The sequence below is a fragment of a genome, unplaced genomic scaffold, assembly GCF_019419815.1.
Source record: "Pyrus x bretschneideri cultivar Hongxiangsu unplaced genomic scaffold, Pyrus_bretschneideri_v1 Contig89, whole genome shotgun sequence".
Taxonomy (NCBI): domain Eukaryota; kingdom Viridiplantae; phylum Streptophyta; class Magnoliopsida; order Rosales; family Rosaceae; genus Pyrus; species Pyrus x bretschneideri.
In genome coordinates this window covers 728,382-751,805 of record NW_025999830.1, presented here as the reverse complement: position 1 = coordinate 751,805, position 23,424 = coordinate 728,382, and the positions used below count along the sequence as shown (strand labels likewise).

Below are 23,424 nucleotides of genomic sequence, written 5' to 3'. Positions count from 1 at the left end.
TTTCCATTTTCTGATACCTCGTCTCTGGTTCGAGAAGATCTTTTGATGTGCAATATACTAGTTTATGCTCCCCTGAGTCTTCTTGAATCAGAGATGCGCTTACCACTAAGTCGGATACAGCCAAGTACAAGTATTGTTGGATATATGTCAACAATCTATGATAAAATTATATATACTAATAAATAATAAATGTGAATAGGAAATTAACAGAGTATGAACAACGAAATAATATTGAACATAAATATTGAAGATCGAGGCTTGTGTATTGCAATGCCCTTGAAATAGAAATTTCGTCCTTACTTAGTGCTTGTATTTCTACGGACGTCTACTTCACCAGGATTCAACGATCAAGTCAGAATTCCAGCATCGGAAAACTTGACTTCTGGCGAATTTCTATGTGGTTCTCTCAGTGAGGATGTTTTGGATTATAGAAGAAGAATTGTTTTTTCCGTGTTCTAAATGCCATGCAGATGGATGTATATATAATATGATTATGCATGTTCACAACAAGTATGAGGAAAGGATGCATCTGTTGGGAGACATCTTCTCAAATGGGTGTTTTCTTTCTGCGTTCTTTCACATTTCAGACTTCATCTGAAAAGATGAGTCTATTAGTAAAAAACAATTAATTAATTAAATTCGAAATTAATTAAAAATAATTAATTAAATTCAAAAATAATTAATTAATTTAATTATTAGAGCCCGAGCCTAAGAGCCCCAAGGCCCAAGGCCCATCTTGATAGTTAATTATATATTAATTACCAATTAATTAGTACATCCTAAAGCCCAACCCCAAGGGTGAGCCTAATTTTAGTCTCAAAGGCCTATCACTCCAATCACTTTCTATAAGGGACAAAGCCTTATAAAGTGAGGAAACCTATTGGGAATGACTAATGTGAGACAAAGAAAATTCTACTCAAAATTTCCAACAAGTACAGGTTATCTCTGTCGATCAACTTGGATAACAGTAGGGGTTTGAAAAGGTACTCCTTGAGTTTAGTGAAGGTTTCTTCGCATTCATCCGTCTAGAGTAGACCATTTCTCTTCTTTATTGCCGTGACGAACGGTTTACATTTGTCAGTAGATCGTGAGAGAAATCTGTTGAGAAAAGTTGCTCGTCCTGTCAAACTTTATATTTCTTTCATAGTTTTGGGCGATCTCATTTCTATGATGGCCTTGATCTGATCCAGGTTAGCTTCAATTCCTCGCTTGGTAACCATATAACCCAAGATGTCGCCTGACGTTACTCCGAATGTAGATTTATTTGGATTTAGCTTCATGTTGTATTTCCGGAGTAAATCAAATGACTCTTGAAGGTGTGTTATATGAACCTTCTTTTCTTTGCTCTTAACAACCATGTCATCCACGTAGACCTCCATTGTGTCACCGATTTTTTCCTTGAAGATTTGATTGATAAGTTGATGGTATGTTGCCCCTGCGTTTTTTAGTCCGAAAGGTATAACTTTGTAGCAGTATGTTCCTCGGACCAGGACAAAGGAGGTTGTTTCCTTTTCTTATCTGGTTGTATCCAAAGTAAGCTTCCATAAAGCTCAATAGTTCGTGCCCTCATTTGAATCTACCAATAGGTCAATCTATGAGAGTGCATATAGGTCTTTTGGACAAGCCTTATTTAGATTTGTAAAATCCGCACATACTCTCCACTTCTCATCTTTTTTTCTACACCAGCACAACGTTATAAGGAGTCGGGCAATCCATCACGTGAAAAGTCATGAAGTGATTATAGAGTTTTACTTGGACTGCTACCTTCATCATTCCCTGGGATCATATCGGTTACCCATTGAAAGGGTGAAGAGTTGTCTTCCCTTTATTGATGTTGTTGAGAATTACCATCTTTTCGGCGATGTCTTTGAACATGACGTGGACTCTGGAGCCATTGCCGACCAAGGCGTGGCTTACCAAAGTGTTGGAGATTTGGATCTTGACGACGATATGATTAACTCAGTTTTCTAACGGGTACTGCTCTGATAGGGTGCGAAGCCGATATGATTAATCGAGTTTTCTGACATGTTGGTTGGCAGAGTGATCTGGACGAGAGGAATATAAGTTCTCTCGCAATGAAAGCACTAATTGTTAAAACCAAATTTGCTCACCACCGTGAACGGTAGTCGAGCATAAATCTAAGTAAATAAAAGCAACCTGCAAAATAGTGAAACAAAAGCAAGCCTAGGACTCGGGGGGGGGGGGGGGTGTCGGCCAAAGGCTCTCCAATGGTTAAGTTACTAAATGAATTTGGACTCAAGCAGTAGGTAAGAGAATTCAAGTGTTTAGATTGGGTTACCATAGATGAACCGTAGGGGGTATATTTATACCGTGGAGAGATAGACATTTTTAGGATAAAATTCTCGTTCTAAGCTGGAAGAATCCTAGAGCATATCTAGAAGTAGATATTTCATCCTCTTAGGAGTTGTGATTACTTGCCGCGCATTCCATTCCTTAGGTTGAAGAAACCCCAAGACTTATAGGATTTGATTTTATCCATATCCGGATCAGATCCTGTGTCTTGCAGAAAAAGCATGGTCATCCAGCAGAGTCATTAAGACTCCGCCTAGTGCCCCGGAGTACAATGATGGTGGCACCACTACTTAGTCTAATATAGCTCCACTCGGAGCTGGTGACTACATGACCAGACTTCTGAGATAACTGTATTCAAATCAGCATTACCTCTGGCTGGAAAATCATGGTTCCACAAATACGCTGAAAAGAAAACTCCTCCACCACATGGTTCGAAGCCCGTCTCCTTATGATAGAGAAGTGACGAAAGGTAAAAGTATATTATTTCTCAATTGTAATTATATTGATTTTTATTTGGATTATTTGATTATTTCTTTAACATTTTATTTTCAGGAGGATTCTAAGATTCCAGATATCGACATGTTCAAGGAAGTTTATGTTCGACCCGGGGATGACACAATTGAGCAGCTCCATGTAAGTTTATCTAACAATTACTTTTCTTTCATTTGTAAACATTAAAAATATTAATATGTAATTGCTCTTCTCCAAAAGTCATAGTTATCCATTTAATATTTGAGCTCTGAGATGACTAATGCCCGATTTAGACATTGCACTTGAAAATCGATTTCTAGGGTTTCATAGATTTTTAAATCTCCCTAGAAATAGCTCACAACTCCCATTATAAAACATCATCTGCCGTTAGCTAAATGTTGCAACTCTTATACCATCTCCAACTCTTGGGTTAAAACTTAAAACCTAGGTTTTAAACTAACCCAATCGTTCTACAATGATTGGGCCTAAAATAAGATTTGGGTTAAAACCTAAAATTTGGACAAATTGAACTCAAAATTCTAGCTATGGTTAAAAAAGGCCCACTTATGTGCATAGACGCGCCCAGAAAAATGGAGGGTGCAACAAGGCGACACGCCCAACGTGCGAGACACGGGAGGTCTTAGAGGAAGTAGGCCCACCCTTAACAAGAATGTTGACCACATAAATGAGCTCAACATCTATTGCTTGATCTGACAGTTTTAATTATTGAACCATCCAACAGTCTAGATTCAAACCTATTTAATTTAAAAATTTTAAACACATTAAATCCTAGGACTGAGGTCGAATATAATCAAATATAACAAAAAAAAAGATATAATGCCCAAAATTAACTCCAATGGCTAAAACAATTAAAAAATTATTTAAATCAAAATTCACCCAAAAACTCTATAAGTACATGTTTCATGGGATCGGTTTAGTGAATTTTCAACTTTTATTGAATTCTAAATATTTTCATATTAAAATATTTATAAAAATAAAATATGATAATCTACATAAATTTTATTTTAAAAAAGATTACTAATTTTTTTTTTTGACTAAATTCATTATTTAATAATTTTGGGCTAAAATGTTAACCTAAAACTATTTGACCATCTCCAATGGTGGGCTAAATGCTAAATTTCTCCCCAAACCCAATCCAACCGAAGGGGAAACTTTGGGCTAAAAGCTAAATGGGGAACTGAGGCCAAATTCCGCCCAAAATTTAGCCTAAAAGTCGGTGTGGGCCCCACCGAAGGGATTGCATTTCAGCATTTGGGCGCCAAACGCAGCCTATTGAATCATCCAACACGCCTAACGCACGAGGCTTCCGACCGCGAGGGACCCACCCACGTGGGCCTATCGGCCACGTTCCGCATGAGCCCAACGGCTCCTTCCATCCAACGGTCGTGATCATCAGGCCGTTGGTTGATCCAACGACCTAGATTCAAAATTTTTTTTTTGTTTTTATATTTATATATTATTGAATCCAATGGCTGAGATCGAATATAATCAAATCTAACGATACAGAAAAAGATCTAACGGCTCAAATTTAAATCCAACCGCTAAAATAATTTAAAAAAAATTATTTAACTGAAAATTCACCCAAAAACTCTATAAATACCTATGTATTTGTTCAAACATCCACACAAAACTCAATTTTCTCTTACAATTTAGTGATTTTTCAATATTTATCGGAATTTAAATTTTTTTAGATTAAAATGTTCATAAAATTAATTTATGATAGTGTTCATATTTATTTATTTTTAAAAAATTTAATTTAAGAAAAAAATAGTCTAAGTGCATTCTTTAATAATCACGCGCTAAAATTTTAGGCCAGAACGGTTGGAACAGAAAAACTGTTTATGGGCTAAAAGTTAAATTTTCTGGGCTAAAATATTTGGCTTTTAGCCCAACCATTAGAGATGATCTTAGAAGAAAACAAATTGTTTCTAGATGAAAACCTAAAAAAATACATCATCAACATTTGGCTAGAAGACATCTCACCTCCCGCGATACTTGCCTTACAAAACCAGAATTGAGCTCAGCCTTACATCTATCATATTTGGATTGAGTGCACAGACTAGCCGTTACATTCTTAATTAAGAAAGTGATGAAGCTGAGAAACAATTTTGGTGCAAACAAGGCCTTTCCACGTTGCATGGTTTGGGCCTTGCCTAATTGGCCCAAACTAATCATGTTGCCGATGTCTTAGCCCGCCCTTATTAACCGTCCCATTTGGGCTTATTATTAATTCGGGGCCCATAAGACATAAATTTACTGGCGCCGGAGACCCTCATTAATTTCCCGGTTTCTGAAAACCTATTTTGCGCAGCAAGAAGAGCGAATGGAAAAAACCCGGAGTCCTCCTAAAACCCCAAAATCACTAGCATGGTGGGCCCCATACTCCTCCGCCGACTCCTCCTCTCCCGTCCACCACCGTCCTCCGCCGAGTTCGGCAGCGCCAGAATATGCTTCTCAGCCTTCTACAACTGCCGATCTTACGCCGCCACCTCTGAAACAATTGACGAAGAGAAAGAAAAGGGCGGTCAAAAATGGTTCACTTTACCTTCGTTCACTGCCACTGTAAACGGCGCCGCTGTGGGTAAAGAGCTCTCTCGCAATCGTTCAAACGGCGGCAGAGGTACAATCACAAATACTGCCTCTGCCGCCGCCGACACCACCACCACGACGGCGCTTAAATGGGTTACTCGGTGCTGCCCGGAGCTTCCTAGAAGCCTCGTTCAGAAGCTCTTTCGCCTTAGACAGGTCGCCACACTCGCACCCACATTGAATTATTTTGAAATTTGAAGTTTGATTGCAAATTACATATGGGATTTCAAGGTTGATTGAAAAGTTGTTGCTTGATTGCTGTTACAGGTTCGAAGAGAATCATGTTCTGGTCAAGCTGTTGAAGCACATGAGCGCCCACTTAAAAGGGTAACTGATATTTCTCTTACATTCATACTGTTTCGGGTTTTTATGTATGTTTTCGTTTGGGAAATTAAATTGATAGAGCTTTGTTTTGTGTAATTTAACATGGGAAAGGTTTCTATCTGATTTTAATTTATGGGAAGGTGGCGGCTAAAGATTCCATGAACATAGGAGATCGAATACATCTTCCTTTTAGTGTGCAAGAGTTCCCTGCTGACAAACACAAGTCGTCCAATTATAAACAAGAATGTCATTGTAGTGAAGAAGAAATCAACTTTATCCGGAGCCTGGAGTTGTATAAGGTTCTTAACGTTGGTCCCTGTTGTGTAAATTTCAGCCAGCTAATTTTTTTACAATATATGATCCAACTTACTCGTTATTCTGATATTAGGATCCAGCCATCATTGTCATCAATAAACCCCCTGGAATGCCTGTTCAGGTGAGTTGTTGATGCTTCAGTCAAGGTTACTGTTGGTACTTTAGGTTTGTAGGTAGTTTATTTCATACCGATATTAAAATGATGTTTGCACAGGGTGGGATTGGAATCAAACGAAGTCTAGATAAACTGGCTACCGCTTGTTTGAGTTATGACTTGTCAGAACCCCCTCGGCTGGTGAGTTTGTAGGCAATCTTAGTATCTTTATGTTAAATTCATGTGTAGCTGTATGGTACGCAAAATATTGTCAGACTTCTAAACTTTGGAATGGGAGCCTTTCATATAATAGGAAAAATCTAGGGTGAGTATGGAGTGGAAGGAGGAGAGGGAGATTGATTGCATGGAATCAAGCCACAATTTAGAGCCATCTCATTGACTAGCAGTCTAGCAGCGTGTTCACGCATTTCCTGTTAAACGAGGTGGAACCAGTTGCGAGCTATATTGCTTCATAAGCCTGAGTGAATGCATGAATTTGTTAACAGAGAAGATACCAAATGTTTTAGACGTTCTGGTATTATGAATCTATACTTGATAAATATGTGATATATTCTGTGTAATATTCTGAGTTTAAATTTTTATCAATACATTGTAGAAATGAAAAGAATAAACAGTTTGATAAATATGTGTAGATTAGAATTATCCTTGTTTTAGAATTTCAATCATTGCAACAAATGTGTACGTGCATGGTCTTGTCTATCGCCACAACAATCTGAATCCTATGCATGGTTATCCCCGTTCCTTGAACAACCTCTGTGTGTTGTTTGTTTGTCTTTTTCCTTCCCTTTTTCTGGATAAGAAGTTTGTATTTCTTAGGTACATAGACTTGACCGAGATAGTAGTGGTCTCCTGGTGATGGGAAGGACACAAACAATTGCGGCTGTTCTGCATTCCATCTTCCGTGAGAAAACTGTTGGAGCATCAAATGATGTGAGTGATGTCATTCCTTTCTCTGTTGGTGTTTGTTTATGGAATGACCCGTGCATGCTCATGTCATGTTGCGAGGCTGTTAGTTTTGTTCCGTGTCAATTTACCTGATGCTCGTACTTATTTAAAGGTAACTGACGATGCAAAAAGAATTCTGCAAAGAAGGTATTGGGCACTTGTCATTGGATCTCCCAGGCAACGTAAAGGATTAATCTCAGCACCTCTGGTAAAGGTTAGAATATTCTTGAATGCACTCATCCTCACACCCCATCCATGCGCACCTAGAGATTACCCTTCACAAAATAATAAAATTCAGCTATAATTTAGTTACCAATTTAATTGTTATGTGGTTAAGTGGTTCCTGGTTGCAGTAACTCAGGGATACATTGAACATATCAGTGCATAAACTTTACAAGTTATCTGAACTTATAATAATTTGGGGCTTTGATTGCATCAGGTGGTGGTGGACAATGGTAAATCGGAGAGAATCACGGCTGCAAACGATTCACAAACTTTGTCATCTCAGCATGCCATTACAAAGTACAAAGTGATTGGATCATCATGTCCTGGTAAGTAACAAACACTCTTTTTTCCATTGCACATAAGTATTGTGTCAAAGTACAATTTAAAGGACTGTCTAGGGAAAGTTTGGTCGTGTGATGCGTGCTGCAGTTTTGTTTTCAACGATCATTACTGAAGATAGTTTGGCACAAAGTTCTTGGTACATATTCTTTAAAGAATAATTTTCCCAGTCATTATATGCTTCTGATATTCCACTGTTAACTGTGCAGGTTTCACATGGCTAGAGCTAACCCCTCTTACCGGCCGAAAGCATCAGGTATCGATCAGAACTAAGCACTAGTCATGATTTCTGTTTGCATTATTCCTTAGTTAAACAAGCCGCTTGTCACTGTTCACAACTCCTCTAACTGTGTGCGTTGAACTACAGCTGCGTGTACACTGTGCAGAGGTTTTGAGAACACCGATAGTTGGAGACTACAAATACGGGTGGCAAACTCATAGGAACTGGAAACCTTTATCTTCGTCTAATACTGAATCTCATTGGAATGAGGAGCTTCGCTCAAGAAGAAACCTCCCCTTTGATCTGAATATGGACAGTGGAAGTATCTCCGAAAAGACACCCCGCTTGCATCTTCATTGTAAGCAAATGGTTTTGCCTAATGTGTATCTGGCTTTGCAAAACGTGAAGCTGCATTCAGATTGTGATCTTTCTGAACTAGAAAGCCTAGAGTTGGTTGCTCCTCTGCCTTCATACATGCAAAGAAGTTGGGATATTACAAATTCTTAAGCTACAACGAGAATTTTCGAAGCTTTCTTATTTATTTAATTATATTATTACTGTTTGATTCAAGTTCTTGCAAGTTTTTTAGGAACAAGTTTACCAGGAAATTGAAGAGCCAAAGAACACAATTATCTTGGGTTGAGTAGCAGACAATGTTGCCTTCTTTAAGATGTTATGCAGCTCTACCCAAGGTGTGCAAGCAGTCACAAGTGCCACGCCGTCCCCAAGATAAAACAGCCCAAAATCACTCGTGAATAGACCTTCCTTTGCACTGAGAATATCCAAAGCTTTCACCCACTTAACTACTCAATGCTCTCATAGTATTTCTCAGTTTTTTCAAGTGTATTTCCACCAGACTAAAACCCTCGTATTTATACCCTACTTAGAGGGATATTAACGTTGGGATAGTTGAGGAGAAAATGCTCACAAAATCCCGCTACTAAATCAAGAAGCAATATCAGTTAGTTGAGAAAGAATAGGTCTTCTGAACAAAGCAAAACTCTATTGAAGAAAAAAGATTCTCCCCAAAATTAGGAGTCTAACGTTAACCTATCTGACTAATCTAGATTTTAAATAAACATATAACCCCAACAATCCTCCACTTGGTTATTTAAACTTGGAACATTGAGTAAACTGTCAAAAAAAATAAAAAATAAAAATACGAACTGTCATAGAGTCGTGTATAATGTTGGTGTTATTTAATTTGAACCATAACATAGTGACATTGTTTTAGAATAACAAGAGTAGCACTTGGTTTTGAACCCAATCTCTGAAAACAAAGCACACACGACTCCTCTTGGGTGAAGCTCAAAGCCAGCACAATTCGGCAATGTACTTGTATCACAGTTTAGTGATAGTGCTAGAAGTTAGCCCTAGGAACTTTATAGTAGGCGGCCTCAGCTTCACTTTCACAATGGTGAAACAATCAAGGATACTCCTATAGCTAGATATCCTACCCAACTAGAGTATAGTTTTCATTAAAAGTTTCATAACTCATCCTTTACATGTGCTACATGATTTCATGCCTCTACAAACAACTTCTACAAGAAGTATGGCATGAGTCCATATCACTTCATGACTTGTTATTATCTATTGAACCAATTTCTTGGGATCTCTAGTCCAAAGGTTAGGTTACCATCACAAGTGACTCAACTTATAAAGGGCTTTAACCCCATTCCACTAGAGGTTTTCCAAACTTTTTCTTGTGCTAACCATTTCGTCAAAGGGTCAACTAGATTATGTTCAGACCTTACATGATCTATTCTAACATTCCTTGTGGAAGGAAACCCTCTTATCGTGCTATGTTTTCGACGAATCTGTCGTCTCTTTCCTTATAATATCGATTTTCCACTTTTGCAATGGCCGTTGTGCTATAATAAGCACACCATAACTGGTTTCTCCCACAACGGAATGTCAGACAAAAGATCTCTCAATTATCCTGCTTCTTCCTTAGCTGTAGCTAGGGCAATCATTTCAGATTCCATTGTTAATTGATCAAGTATGATCTGTTTCTTAGACTTCCACGAGACTGCAGCCAAAATATAGCCACTCATGGCTTTAGAATCTTCTGATAGTTTATTCCAATCAGCATTGCTGTATCCTTCAAGAACAGCGGGAAACTTTTCATAACATAGGCTAAAGTTGATGGTCCTCTTAAGATATCTCATTACCCTTTCAACTGCATGCCAATGCTCCGTATTGGGACTGCTCGTGTACCTACACAGAACCCTAACTGCATAGGCTTTGTCTGGCCTAGTGCAATCAGTAGCATATCGAAGGCTACCAATGATGCTCGCATACTCAGTTTGTCTAACACTGTCACCAGTGTTCTTGAACAACTTCACACTAGGATCAAACGGTGTACAAGCAAGCTTACAATCAAAATAATTGAACTTCTTTAGAATTTTCTCTAAATAATGTGACTGACTTAGAGAAAACCCCTTCTCAGTTTTGTTAACCTTTATTCCAAGAATTAAATTTGCCTCTCCTAAATCCTTCATATCAAAGTTATTGCATAACATGGTTTTAACTTCATTTACTAAGTGAATATTAGAGCCAAAGATAAGCATGTCATCAACATATAAACATATTACAACACATAGATTACTCTCAGTTTTAATATACATGCACTTATCACTTTCATTAATTTTGAAGCCATTATCAAGAAGTAAACAATCAAATTTAGCATGCCATTGTTTAGGTGCTTGTTTTAATCCATAAAGTGACTTATTTAATTTGCAAACTTTATGCTCTTGCCCAAGTATTACAAAACCATCAGGTTGATCCATGTAAATTTCTTCCTCTAATTCTCCATTTAAAAAAAGCAGTTTTAACGTCCATTTGATGCACAACAAGATTATGTAAAGAAGCTAATGCAAACAAGACTCAAATGGATGTAATTCTAGAGATTGGTGAGAAAGTGTCAAAGAAATCGACATTCTCTCTTTGCCTAAAACCTTTAGCTACTAACCTGGCTTTAAACTTGTCAATTGTACCATCGGATTTGAGCTTGTTCCTCAGTACCCATTTGCAGGCAATGGTTTTGCATCTTGGAGGTTGCTCAACCAAGTGAACCATATCATCATTTATGGCTTCTTGCCATGAATCTGCATCCAAAGACGTCAATGCCTCTTGGAGTGTTGTAGGATATTCTTCCAGTGCATAAGTTTGGAAGTCACCCCCAAAATCCTTGGTCACTTTTGTTCTCTTACTCTTTCTTGGTTCGAAACTAGTTTCGACCAAATCATTTAGAGGATGGCTGCTCGTTCCATCCTTCCTTAACTTAGTTGAGGCTAAACCCCCACTATTCCCCCTTGACATAAAAGGAAACTTGTTCTCAAAGAATCAACATCATTAGATTCAATAACAACATGGTTCCTTAGATCATAAAATCTATATGCTTTACTATAGAATGCATAACCAATAAAAACACACTCAAAAGCTCTACTCTCTAATTTTGACCTTTTTGAGTCAGGTTTTCGTACGTAAGCCAAGCAGCCCCATGTTCTTAAGTAGGACACATTAAGCTTCCTATTTTTCCAAATTCCATACGGTGCAATTTTAGTTTTTGAAAAGGGAACCCTATTGAGAACATAATAGACAGTTAAAATAATCTCACACTACAAAAAAAAAAGTAGTTATTACCAACGAAGAGTTTTTGAGGGCCCCAAAAAACCGTTGTAAAAAGCACATTTTCCGACCATAAAATACGGGTCGTCGGTAATATGGCATGAAACAAGTTTTTATTACCAACGCACATAATGTCCTCGCAAAAAGTCTCAAGTTTCATCGGAAATGCATTTTTGTTTGGCGAGAAGAATTGGTACCAGTTGTATTAATGACAAGTAAAGTTCTTATCGGAAATATAATGGTTATTTCCGAAGGTTTACTCATGTTGACGAAATTGATTTAGTATTTTTGAGGGGAAAAAAAAAAAGTCCTCTTGGTAATGTTTTTATATTTTTTAGGGAAAAAAAGTCATCTCGGTAATACTTTTATATTTTCAAGGGTGATTAGTTGTTGTTGGAAGTAATCATATTTTTTCCGACAAAATTTTTTCTTCGTCAGAATAAAATTTTAAGGCATGTGGTTTTGTTGGAATCAATTATTTACAGGGAAAAAACTCTTCGTATAATTAGCTTATGTGCTGATTTTATAAATCAAAGATAAGCCAATCTAGTATATGTGCATAATGTTGTATATATTAACACTGTATAAGTCTTGGGGGAAAAACAAGTGAATTTGTTCATGTCCCACCGACGATCCACAAGACTATCAACAAAATCCAATCTTCTTAAGCTGGAAGAGTTTAAAAGAAAAAACAATAAACGCCAATTTGCTTAAATGCAAATCAACAAAATCCTCTTAGTTTCGATAATCCAATTCATAACTTGCACACCCAATTCCTAACTTAAAACTGATTAATTGCATGCCAGTAAAGAAGAGAAGCAAATAAAAATTCCAATTCATGTCAACTGATTAATTGCATGCCAGTAAAGACGAGAAGCAAATAATTATTCCAAATTCAATCTCAATTGGAAAACAGTAAAGAAGAAAAACAACTCTTAATCTTGGGTAGGTGCCCACCCTAAACCCTAATTGGAGAAGAGAACAAGCACTAAAACACATCACAATGGAACGGAAGAAAAAATTCAACAATGCCCAGATGATGGAAGAAATACCTAGAGTTCAGACGCCCGACGATGGAACAGAGGGAGAAATTCAAGAATGCCCAAACCATAGAACGGAGGAAGGAGTTCACAAATCCGAGCGTTGTTTACCCCAACTTAAATTATAGGTAGGTTATGTGCTTACAAGAGAAGTGACAATTGATGAAAATCAATCTACCATTAGCCCAAAAGCACTTTCTAATGGCGGAACATGTAAAAAAAGATGATGACTCCCTAAAGTGCTTTCAGGCAAAGCTTACAACAGCTAAGATAAAATGTCTATAAAAGGAGGGAGAGGCCCCAGACTCAAGGACACTCAACTAATCAAACAAACAAGCATACAAACTCTGCTCTCAAGCCAGTTTGTACCTTCCAACCCTTTTTTAGCAATAGTTCCCTTAGAAAGATATCTTTTGTCCAGTGTAAAAGCTTTGCTACCCTCTCTAGATGTTGTATTATTCATTCCCTTGGGTAAACTTGCTTACTTTCCATCCTTTTTGTTATATACAACCCCCTGTAAACCACAAAGAGAAGAAGCTGCAAGACATTTAACCTTGCCCGACAAGGTAAAATCTTGCCCGACTCTCTTTGTCTTGTCTTTCAAATAGTAGATCTGATAGTACAATGTACTCTCCAGTATGTATTCAAGTCATTTCCAGTCATTTGATGATTCAAAGTTCTATTGGTTCTCAAATCTGGTTCACTTAGCAGTTTTACTGTTATAAAATGACTAAACAGGAATTAAACTGATGACTTAATCAGATCTGGACTTCCACCCTTTAAGCATACAAGATAATGAAACCAAAAGTCCTTGGTCTCAAGGCATAGAAAATAACTTAATGTGGACTTAACCCATCCACGACAATCCTTTAATAATGAGAAGTCAGAATAACTTGGGGCACAAGTAATCAACTCAAACACACTTGTTCTACATCTACCATACTAAGATGGCAGTGGCACACTTAAGCACTCAGTTAGTTTTGATTGCGAGCTTAAAGGCCTACACCTAAGGCCCCACAAAGGCACCATTCAAAACTAACTATGTCCTCCTCTTGCAGCCTGTCAACAAGCAGAAGCCCAACAACCAACCAAAGTGCCAACTCCTCGAGAAGCTGTGTGCTCAAGCCAGGGACTCTCTTCATGTGAAATTCCTGCTCGAACAGGTTTATTTTGGGTATATAATTAAGCAGTACTAAAGTGGTGGGTCGTATACATTATGTTCAAGTATTAAAATTTTACATAACGCGCCGAACAACAAAACCGTATTTTCGACAAAAAAATAAAAATAAAAATTGTAATTGAAGATTGAATTCGTTCGTCGTATTCTTATAGGGTTGAGGAGTGTAATTATAAAAAATCAGCAAAATCGGAGTTAAAATAACAGTTAACTCGTGAGTTTTGTTTATAACCGTCGAAAGGTTTCATCCCGTTACCTAATATCTGAATGTTTGTTTTTGGCAATTTTTTTACATATACGATCTTGGAGCATATACAAACAAGTTTAACAGTTGGATCATTGAAACTAATTTTGTAGAATGTGTATTCCTTCAAAATGATAGATTCACCAAACACTTGGGAGTTCATTTTATACTTGCAGTAAGTAGAACATAATATTTTGTGGTATCCACTAGTGCAAATATTTTAAATTGAAGATCGAATTAGTTCATCATACTCTTATAGGGTTGAGGAGTGTAGTTGTAAAAAAATCAACAAAATCGGAGTTAAAATAACCATTAATTCGTGAGTTTTCATTTATAACCATCAAAAGGTTTTGTTCCGTTACCTAATATCTGAATGTTTGTTTTTTGCGATTTTTTACATTTGCGATCTTGGAGCATATACAAACAAGTTTGATAGTTGAATTGTTGAAACTAGTTTTGTAGAATGTGTATTCCTTCAAAACGATAAATTCACCAAACACTGGGAGTTTATTTTATACTTCCATTAAGTAGGACGGTTGGAACATAATATTATCCACTAGTGCAATATTTTAAATTGAAGATTGAATTCATTCATCGTACTCTTATAGGGTTAAGGAGTGTAGTTGTAAAAAGCCAACAAAATCGGAGTTAAAATAACCGTTAAATCATGAGCTTTCATTTATAACTGTCGAAAGGTTTCGTTCCGTTACCTAATATTTGAATGTCTATTTTTTGCGATTTTTTATGTATGCAATTTTGGAGCATATACAAACAAGTTTGACGGTTGGATCGTTGAAACTAGTTTTGTAGAATGTGTATTCCTTCAAAACAATAGATTCACCAAATACTTGGAGTTTATATTATACTTCCATTAACTAGAACATAATATTTTGTGGTATCCACTAGTGCAAATATTTTAAATTAAAGATCGAATTCATTCATCATACTCTTATAGGGTTGAGGAGTGTATTTGTAAAAAAATCATGAAAATTGGAGTTAAAATAACCATTAAATCGTGAGTTTTCATTTATAACCGTTGAAAGCTTTCATCCTATTACCTAATATCTAAATGTCAGTTTTTTGCATTTTTGGCATATGCGATCTCAAGGTATATAAAACCAAATTTGACGGTCAAATCATTCAAATTAATTTTCCAGATAGTAAATATTAATTTATGATAATGTTTAGGGTTTTGGCTCTTTTACTCAAATGAAAAAATATTATTTTTTATTTAAAAAAATGTTTGTAGAATTTAGTGTTTGACCGTTTCCCCCAAATAAATAAGGGTTTGGCTTCCCTCCTCTTTTTTCCACAATTCTCAAACTCTTGTTTTATGGAATTTAAGCGGGTTGGCTTCTTCTCCAAATTAATTACGGTTTTGGCGTGTCGCTCCCTTTTCTCCCACAATTTCCAAAAAAATTTTGTAGAATTTGTTCCGCCCACGGCCAAAAAAAAAGGAGGGAAATTAAAAAGGATAGATTAGGGCTGACATTCTCTATATTAACACCTCTAACCTTGATTGGCTACATCAATTCCTCAACATTGTTTACCGTGTTTCAAACCCCGTGCATGATCGTGAACCAGTGCAGTACTGACCTTCCGTTGTGCCTCTTCGCTATTTGAGTTGGTAAGAATTGGCCTACTAGCCTAATAATTAGGGTTTATGTATATATTTTGACTTCTGCCATTGAAACACCAATAGTTCTCCTTGTTTTTTTATTTTTATTTTTGATCACCAAATTGTCAACATAATTCTGAATACACTCTACATGTTCATGGTACAATGGCAAACTCTATGACAGTGCTCAATGGAACTCTATATTAACTTGTGTAATAATAAATTACAGCCCGTGTTTCGTGCCAATAGCAGTTTATTAGATCATCTCACTTAGAGGCAATGGCTTTGTGGGAAAGGAGGAGACATGGTCAAAAATCGACAATCTAAGATGTTCGATGGGATGGAGAAACCAGCCGATTTTAAGTTTAGGGTTTATGTAAATATTAAATTTCAATTTTATTCATTTTTCATGGCTGCTAGGATTTCCTAACAATTAGGGTTTATGTATATATTTTGCCTTCTGCCATTGAAACATCAATTCTAGTAGATTTTATTTTAGCTTTCATGGTTTCGTTTTTTCATTTTCCTATCTTTCGGTACTAGGCATCTAATTTTCTTGTCTTTGTATGATTGATAGATCAGGCAAAAAAGGGAAGGAGCCAAAAAAATTCATCAAGCACACGTCCTCTGTCATCTAGACTCTCTTTAAACCAACATGATACCACCACTGAACTACATGACAATGGAATGCAAGAGACCCAACATGCAAATATACAAGGTAATTTTATATGGATTTTTCCATTTTTCTATCTTTTGGTACTAGGCATCTAATTTTCTTGTCTTTGTTGGTTGTTTTATGAACTTTGTCATATGTTAAAAGAAACTAATTCTCTAATAATTATGTCTTATTTAGCTTTGTGTTTTCTTTGTAAAATTGTAGCCACAACAACAAGAGGAATGAGTCAAAATTGAGCACCACACACTACTACTCATTCACCTACACCCTCTTCAGACCAACTTGATGTTACCCAACCATCACATGATAGCTAAATACATGAGACACAACAAACATCTATTGAGAATCAACCTTCAAGTGTGGAAGGTACTGTATTTATATCGGTTTCAAAATGTGCATTTTTGTAATTGGTTATTTATTAAACATACAAGCACATTATTATTTTTATTGATTAGGTCCTACCAAAAAGAAAGGTAGAGGTAAGGCTAAGGGTAAAGATGGGAATGGCACTCCAATTGTAATACACGATAGCAGGTAATGAGCACAAGTCACTGAAAGCATGATTGTCAAATAGCTAACTATTTAGATATGTGATTGTTTTTATCTAATTTTAATTTTATAGGATTGTAACTACAAATGCTACGAGAACTATAGGGGTGCTCTTTAATCAAGTTATTAATGGGCCTTGGATTACATTTAAAGATTATCCAAAAGAGCAAATGGATGAACTGTATGGTCGTTTTAAGGGAACTGGATACACATACACATGTTCTAAAGAAGAGATGAGGGCTGCTTTTGAACTACATATTAAAACAAGATATGTTGATTGGATGAACACATTGAGGAATTCAGTTTATCACAAGTACGAGACTACTGGGGAGAGATATATTAACTGCCCATCAAATGTATCTAAAGATGTTTGGTGTAAAATGGTTGAAAAATGGGAGAAGCCTGAATGGAAGGTAAAAGTTTTATTTAAGTAATATCATCTTATGATGGTTAATGTATTATTTTCCTTACATGTATATGCTTACTGTGACATGATTGGGTTTTAACTTTGCTTTCTTTTTCATGCAAAAACAAAGTGTGCAAAATGCATGCAATAGGGAGCAGTCCACAATTGTGCACACCACAGGTTCAGTTCCAATGGCAAAGTACAGAAAAGATGAGGTAAAAATACTATGTTTATGCTTTGTTTCCATACTGTCATTCTTGCATATTTAAAATTTATTTAACGAAATTTTTTTTTTAATCTTAATAGCTTGATCATAGTGGAATTGAATCTAGCCCGATTGATTGTTTCAAAAAATTCTATGTGAGTAAGCGTAAGAGTGAAGGTGAAGAAACTTGGGCAAGTGAAAAGGCTAGAGAACTTTATGTATGTTATCACAATTTCAAAAAAAAAAAAATTACATGATATTGTATGTATTACCTATGCTTACATATTACAATTTTATTGAAGGAAAAAATGGACAAGAAAAAGAATACTGCTATGGAAGAACAAAATGAAGTAAATGATTGGGTCATATACAAGGTGGTGATTGGTGGCCCAAGTCATGGTCGTCTTCTTGGTGTAGGTGTTGGCTTTAGTACTAAAGATCAATGTTCTAAAAAACGGCCTAGGCACTGGGCGGGTTGGAACCGAGGTGATTTTGTGCATAACGGCTGGAAATATCGAGGTGGATCTAGGCAGCCCTAGACGGCGCCTAGACAGGCTAGGCGGCTGGGCGGATTTATTTATTTATTTTTTTTGAAATTTAAAAAATAAAAAATAAAAAACTTAAGTTCTAAGTATCTTACATTACTATATTACCTTATTTTCCTCCTATTTTGCATTTTATGTTGTTTTAAATTGTGAACTTGTTGTACATGTGTCATCCTACATTAAAATACTCCTCACTATGGTTATATGGCATATATATGCTTAATGCATTTTAAATTTCGGACTTGTTGGATACTCCTTTTGCATTTTATCATTCTTTTATTGTCTTATCCATGGATTTCATACAAGTATAATTTTTTGTAAGTGTCAATATGCACTTATTTACAAGATATACAAGAAATTTACCTAAATCCGTCTAGACCGCGTAGGCGCTAGGCGCTAGCCCGCTGCCCGACTAGCACCTAATGTTTTTAGAACCTTGCTAAAGATGCATATCCCTCAAATAGCCACAGTTGTAATAAACGTATGTGCTTAGAACATGAAGAAAGCCTTGACAGAGGGCGGAGCCCAGCAAACCGAGGCTTGTTGTAGGCGGGCCGAAGTTAAGATAAAGCCCAACAAGCAACACGGGCATCTTGGCAGGTTAGGCCAAGCTACAATGAATGGCCCAGCAAGGCTACATGCCTACTGGTGGGCTTAGGACTTCAGGCCCATGTAGAACCCAACCCAGGCTGAAGCCTGGTTGTTTGTGCAGGGATAGCAAGCCCACGGGGCTGCTGCGTGGTGGTACATGGTGTCAAAATGACGTCGTCCTGGTGATGGCATGGATGCAGGCCACCCATGTTGGCTCGGTGTCATGGCATAGAGCGGCAGCTCAATCGCAAAAAAATCCAATTTTTTTTTTCGAATTCTAGGGTTAAAAACCCTAATTGCTTCTAAATTAATTTCAATACTTTGACTCACAAATGCCACATAGCATAATTGCGTATTGCATGAACAAATATATATTGACAAAAATATGAACACATATGCAATATATATATAAATTGAAAGTAAAATATAAATATAAGGGGTTCATGCATCATGGGTAATGTTTTCATGCTTCAAGATCGTTTCAAATATCTTAATTTATTTTAAAAGAACATGATTGGCAGAAAACGATTAAGTTTTTGATTGTGTAGAAGAGCCTCATCTTACGATCTTTCAATTTCTTAGCTTCTGGCAAGAGCGTGCCGATAACGTGTTATAGGCCTAATTTATTAAACTGTATGTAAGACTAGAGAGGGAGAGGGTCGGCGACAAGAGAGAGAGATGAGAGAGAAGTAATTATGAGGTATGTGTTGTGTCACCTCATTGTGCCTTCATTTATAGTAGTAGGATAGGTTAAATCTTTACCCTAATAGGATTACAACTCTAATAGGATAATATCTACTAAAGGGAATATTCCAAGATATCCTAGATACACTAGGATTTACACAATCACATTCCTAATCTAATAGGACTACAACATTTTTATCTTTTTCATTTCATTGGATTATTAGCCTTACAATGACATGTTTGGAGGGTTTCTTGGACCCATCTTACCTTACCGTGCCAAAACAAAATCTTACCGACCAAGAGCATTATGTGGAGTCGTGTTGGATGACCATGCTTGTTTCACAAGACATGCAATCTAATTCGGAGATGGACAGTTCCTTCAAATCTTAGAGTTCCTACAATCTAAGAATTGATGTGCACCGCAACAAATCATAACTTCGAATGCCAAAGATTAAAGAGGGTTCCCAATGCCAAAGATCAAGGAGCATCATCATTTGTTTTGGGTGCCAACTTGGCTCATTGCGATGATTACATTGGTTTTTTCATGATTGCATGCGTTTATTGATAGGTGCATTATTTTATCATATTTTCATGTTAATTATCCCTAAGTTTTGTTAAGGAATTGATTATAAAAGAGCCTTATTATTTTGCTTTTCTTTTTCAGCCAATATGCACACTTAGAACATTTTTGGTGATAATTCGACTTTCCGGAGGAGTTTTGATGCAAGATCAATTGGAGAAGGAAGCTAAGAGGTTGAAGTTCGTTGTGTCCAAATTTCATAATTTTCCATGAAGACAAACGTTCCAGTTTTGCAAGTTAATCTCGCAAAAGTTGTTTTCCCGTCAGAACTGTGCAGCTGTAGGAGAATGATGACTTGAAGGCTTTCCGGATTTTTCCTAGTGGATGTGTATATGCTTGGAAAGATAAGAGATAAAGCTATGTTTCCCGTATTTTTACATAATTTTCCAGAAGAAAAATCGACCCCAAAACTGTCGTGCAAGACAAATGACGTGTTTCCCAAGCCAAGAAGGCTTCTTTCCTAGTTTGTGTCATTAATTGTTTAGGAGTTTGTTTTACTTAGGAGAGTTTCTCACAGACCTTTTAGGGTATTTTCTAGTATAAATAAGGTGTCCTAAGCTCTCTCTACATACGCCGCATCCCTCAACATCACCCCACACCATACTACCATTCACGATCATTGCAATTTGTGAAGAAGAGCTTAGGGACGTGCTTTGCCATGGACTTCGGGTTCTATCTTTCTTTTATTTTTTTTCTATGTGTAACTAAGTTTTTTCTAAGGTTTATGATGAAGCCATGACATGAATATTTGCAAAGTACTTTGTTAATTATTATCCGATTATATGCCATGTTATATTCTTAATCTTTGTGGGTATTTTATTTTAAATTCGGATTTCTAATGACTGATCACCTTTAGGAATTTTGCATCTAAATATTTAGATAAATCTATGAGGATGACCAATCAATTAGGTTTATTGGAACTAAGATTAAGAAGAGTAGACAAACTAGTAAGGATGACCAATCAATTAGGTTTATTGGAACTAAGATTAAGAAGAGTAGACAAACTAGTGAGGATGACCAATATCAAGCTAGTCCTACTTGGTTGACATGATTCTTCTACACTTAATGGGTTTTTATGTATTTAATTGTATGCCTAACCAATAGGATATAATTATCATGTAGAGATACAAGAATTGATGCTTGACCACGGATTAATTCATACCTTAGAAGGAACAACATTTAACATTGACATAATAATTGGATAGTAGTTGGCTTTAGGAAAAGTAAATAGGATTGTTATTGGTGAATTCATAACCTTAGGCTTTCTTCTGTCGTGTGTGATTTTAATTAATTGTCTTTCTTTTTTCTTGTTAATTTTAGTCTTAATCAATTACTCAATTATTCAATTCAATCTATCCTTTGTTTAATTAAGTCTAGTGTGATTAATCGACTAATTTGATGTTAAAGCAATCCTTATGGGATCGGCCTTGTATTTGCATATATTACTACAATTAATTTGTGCGCTTGCGAGTTTAATTTGGTTTAAATTAATTTATTATTTAGGTTAGTTTAAATATACATCATGCATTCTAGTCAAGGATTTGGCTTCATCAGAAGAAAATGCATGTGAATACAGCATGCAGCATCTCTCGATCATTTCAACCTTCAACTTTTTCCTCTATTCATATTATCCTACCTACTCCATTAATGGTATGAGTTAAGGAACTTACAGACTAATCACAGATAACATTAGGTTATTGACAACAAAAATAAATAAATAAATAAATAAATAAATAAATAAATAAAACAGTCTAGACTAAATAAGATGCAATTTATCTGTAATGGATTTTATACTTTTGCGTCTAAAACACTCATTATATGTTTTCATGTAAGCTTACCCTCCATCATCTAAGGAACTTACAGACTAATTACAGATAACATTAGGTTATCGACAAAACAAAAAAATAAAAATTAAAAAATAAACTAAAAAATTAAAAAAAATTAAAAATAAATTAAAAATAAAAATAAAAAAACCTAAACTAAATAAGATGCAATTTATCTGTAATGGGTTTTATACTTTTTGCAACTAAAACACTCATTATATGTTTGCATGCAAGCTTACCCTTCATCATCTTCTATTCATAAGCTTGGTAGATGGGTTGATGTGCCTATCTTATCTTATCGTTTGGACTCAAATTATACATTAGGCGTATTCAAGGCGCAATTCTTTTATTTTTATTTTTTCCAACTAAAAGCACTGATAGATATTTACTATGAAAGGAACGAACAGTGCGCGTGTCCAAAGATTTCATAATAGGTACTTTACACATGCGGTTGTGGACCGAACAACCCTCTTTCACACTGAATAAAGTTAACTCGGTCAGCTTGTACATAAGAAAAATTACTTTCTGATGGCATTTTGGTAGTTTTGGGAGGATAAAAATTCTAGTTGCAATGGAAATTCTTATCTTCTACCAGCATTTAGATCAGTGATTGGGAATATAAAGGATTGATTTGAGAGGTAAGCTTAAACTGGAAGAAAGGCCTATTTTCTAAAAGGCAGAAGATAAAGACACTTGACTCACAATTCAAAAAGATTAAAGATCTGCAACCTACCTTTTCCAAATTCCTTTTTGTAATTCGACACCTTTGCAATTGCATTTATATTTAAAGCTCTGCAACATTGCCTATACTATCAATTTTTGCATTAAAACTTCATTTCAAAGCACTTCAGTTACTAGCAAGAACTTGCCCGACTGTCAATAAGACTTGTCCGAATAAGTTTAAAGTTTACCCGATTGCTTATATTTCTCATTTCTTTCAGGTTATTACTTTGTTGTTGAATATTTGATAAGTGTTAACGTCATTTCCTTTATGTCTTTTCGTTTTTTTATAGTTTGGCATACATTATGTGGTTGTGTTTATATGAGATTTGCAAATTGAGTTGAACCAAAATCCAATCAATTTGTGGTCATCACTTGGCATACACAAATAAATACTTGGTGTCCTTTACTTAACAAGGCATACAAAAGGACTTAACATAGATTTTAACTCTTCTACGGCACAGTCTCATAATTAAGCTCAATTTACTTGTGACGCAAGTTTACAATCTAACAATAATATCATTTAAACATTTTGTTGGACGTAGCCAACAGTGGGCCGCCCAATATCAAATAGCTCATTTAAAGGAGTCTGATGCCTACTTAAGGCTTCCAAAGGCATTTTTAAACTAACAAAGAGTACCAATGCTCACAAGGAAAATTGTGGCGCTAACATTTATTACCCGTTGCACTTAGGGTCAATTTGGGATTGTTGTGTTTTTTAGTTATGCTTGAAGAATAATCATCTATAAAATAAAGTAATTGGACGTTTAATAAACTGTATTTTTAAAAGTGTTTGATAGGAAAAGCAGTGTAAAAGCGTTTAGCAAATTTCAACGTAAAAGTGATACAATTGTATGTAATGACAAATATAGACATAGGGTGGTGGCAATGACAACAGTGTTGAGGGTAGTAGCGGTGATGACAACAACAATGGTGTGGGTATGGTGGTGGTGCCAATAATAGGGTGTGCTTATTGGGGTGTAAAGGTAGCAGTGGTGGCAGGGGTAATGGTGACGATTGCGCATTGTTGGCGGTGGCAATTGTGTCATGTCGATGGTT

The 23,424-nt window shown here is 36.1% G+C and overlaps 1 protein-coding gene across 3 annotated transcripts; it reads left to right on the top strand.

Moving 5' to 3' along the window:
- Positions 1–5,081: 5,081 nt before the first annotated feature.
- On the top strand, positions 5,082–8,447 carry LOC103933383 (RNA pseudouridine synthase 4, mitochondrial). Of its 3 annotated transcripts, none has more exons than XM_048576301.1 (10): positions 5,082–5,550; positions 5,662–5,721; positions 5,859–6,026; positions 6,107–6,154; positions 6,248–6,328; positions 6,965–7,078; positions 7,206–7,307; positions 7,533–7,644; positions 7,867–7,913; positions 8,025–8,447. In XM_048576301.1, the coding sequence occupies exons 1-10, from the start codon at positions 5,173–5,175 to the stop codon at positions 8,382–8,384; spliced, it is 1,470 nt and encodes a 489-aa protein (XP_048432258.1). In that variant the 5' UTR covers positions 5,082–5,172; the 3' UTR covers positions 8,385–8,447. The 3 variants fall into 3 exon arrangements, with proteins under 3 accessions (XP_048432258.1, XP_048432259.1, XP_009341344.2); XM_009343069.3 differs by having other exon boundaries at positions 5,083–5,550; positions 5,859–6,017; XM_048576302.1 differs by lacking the exons at positions 5,859–6,026; positions 6,107–6,154; positions 6,248–6,328.
- The last annotated feature ends 14,977 nt before the right edge of the window (positions 8,448–23,424 follow it).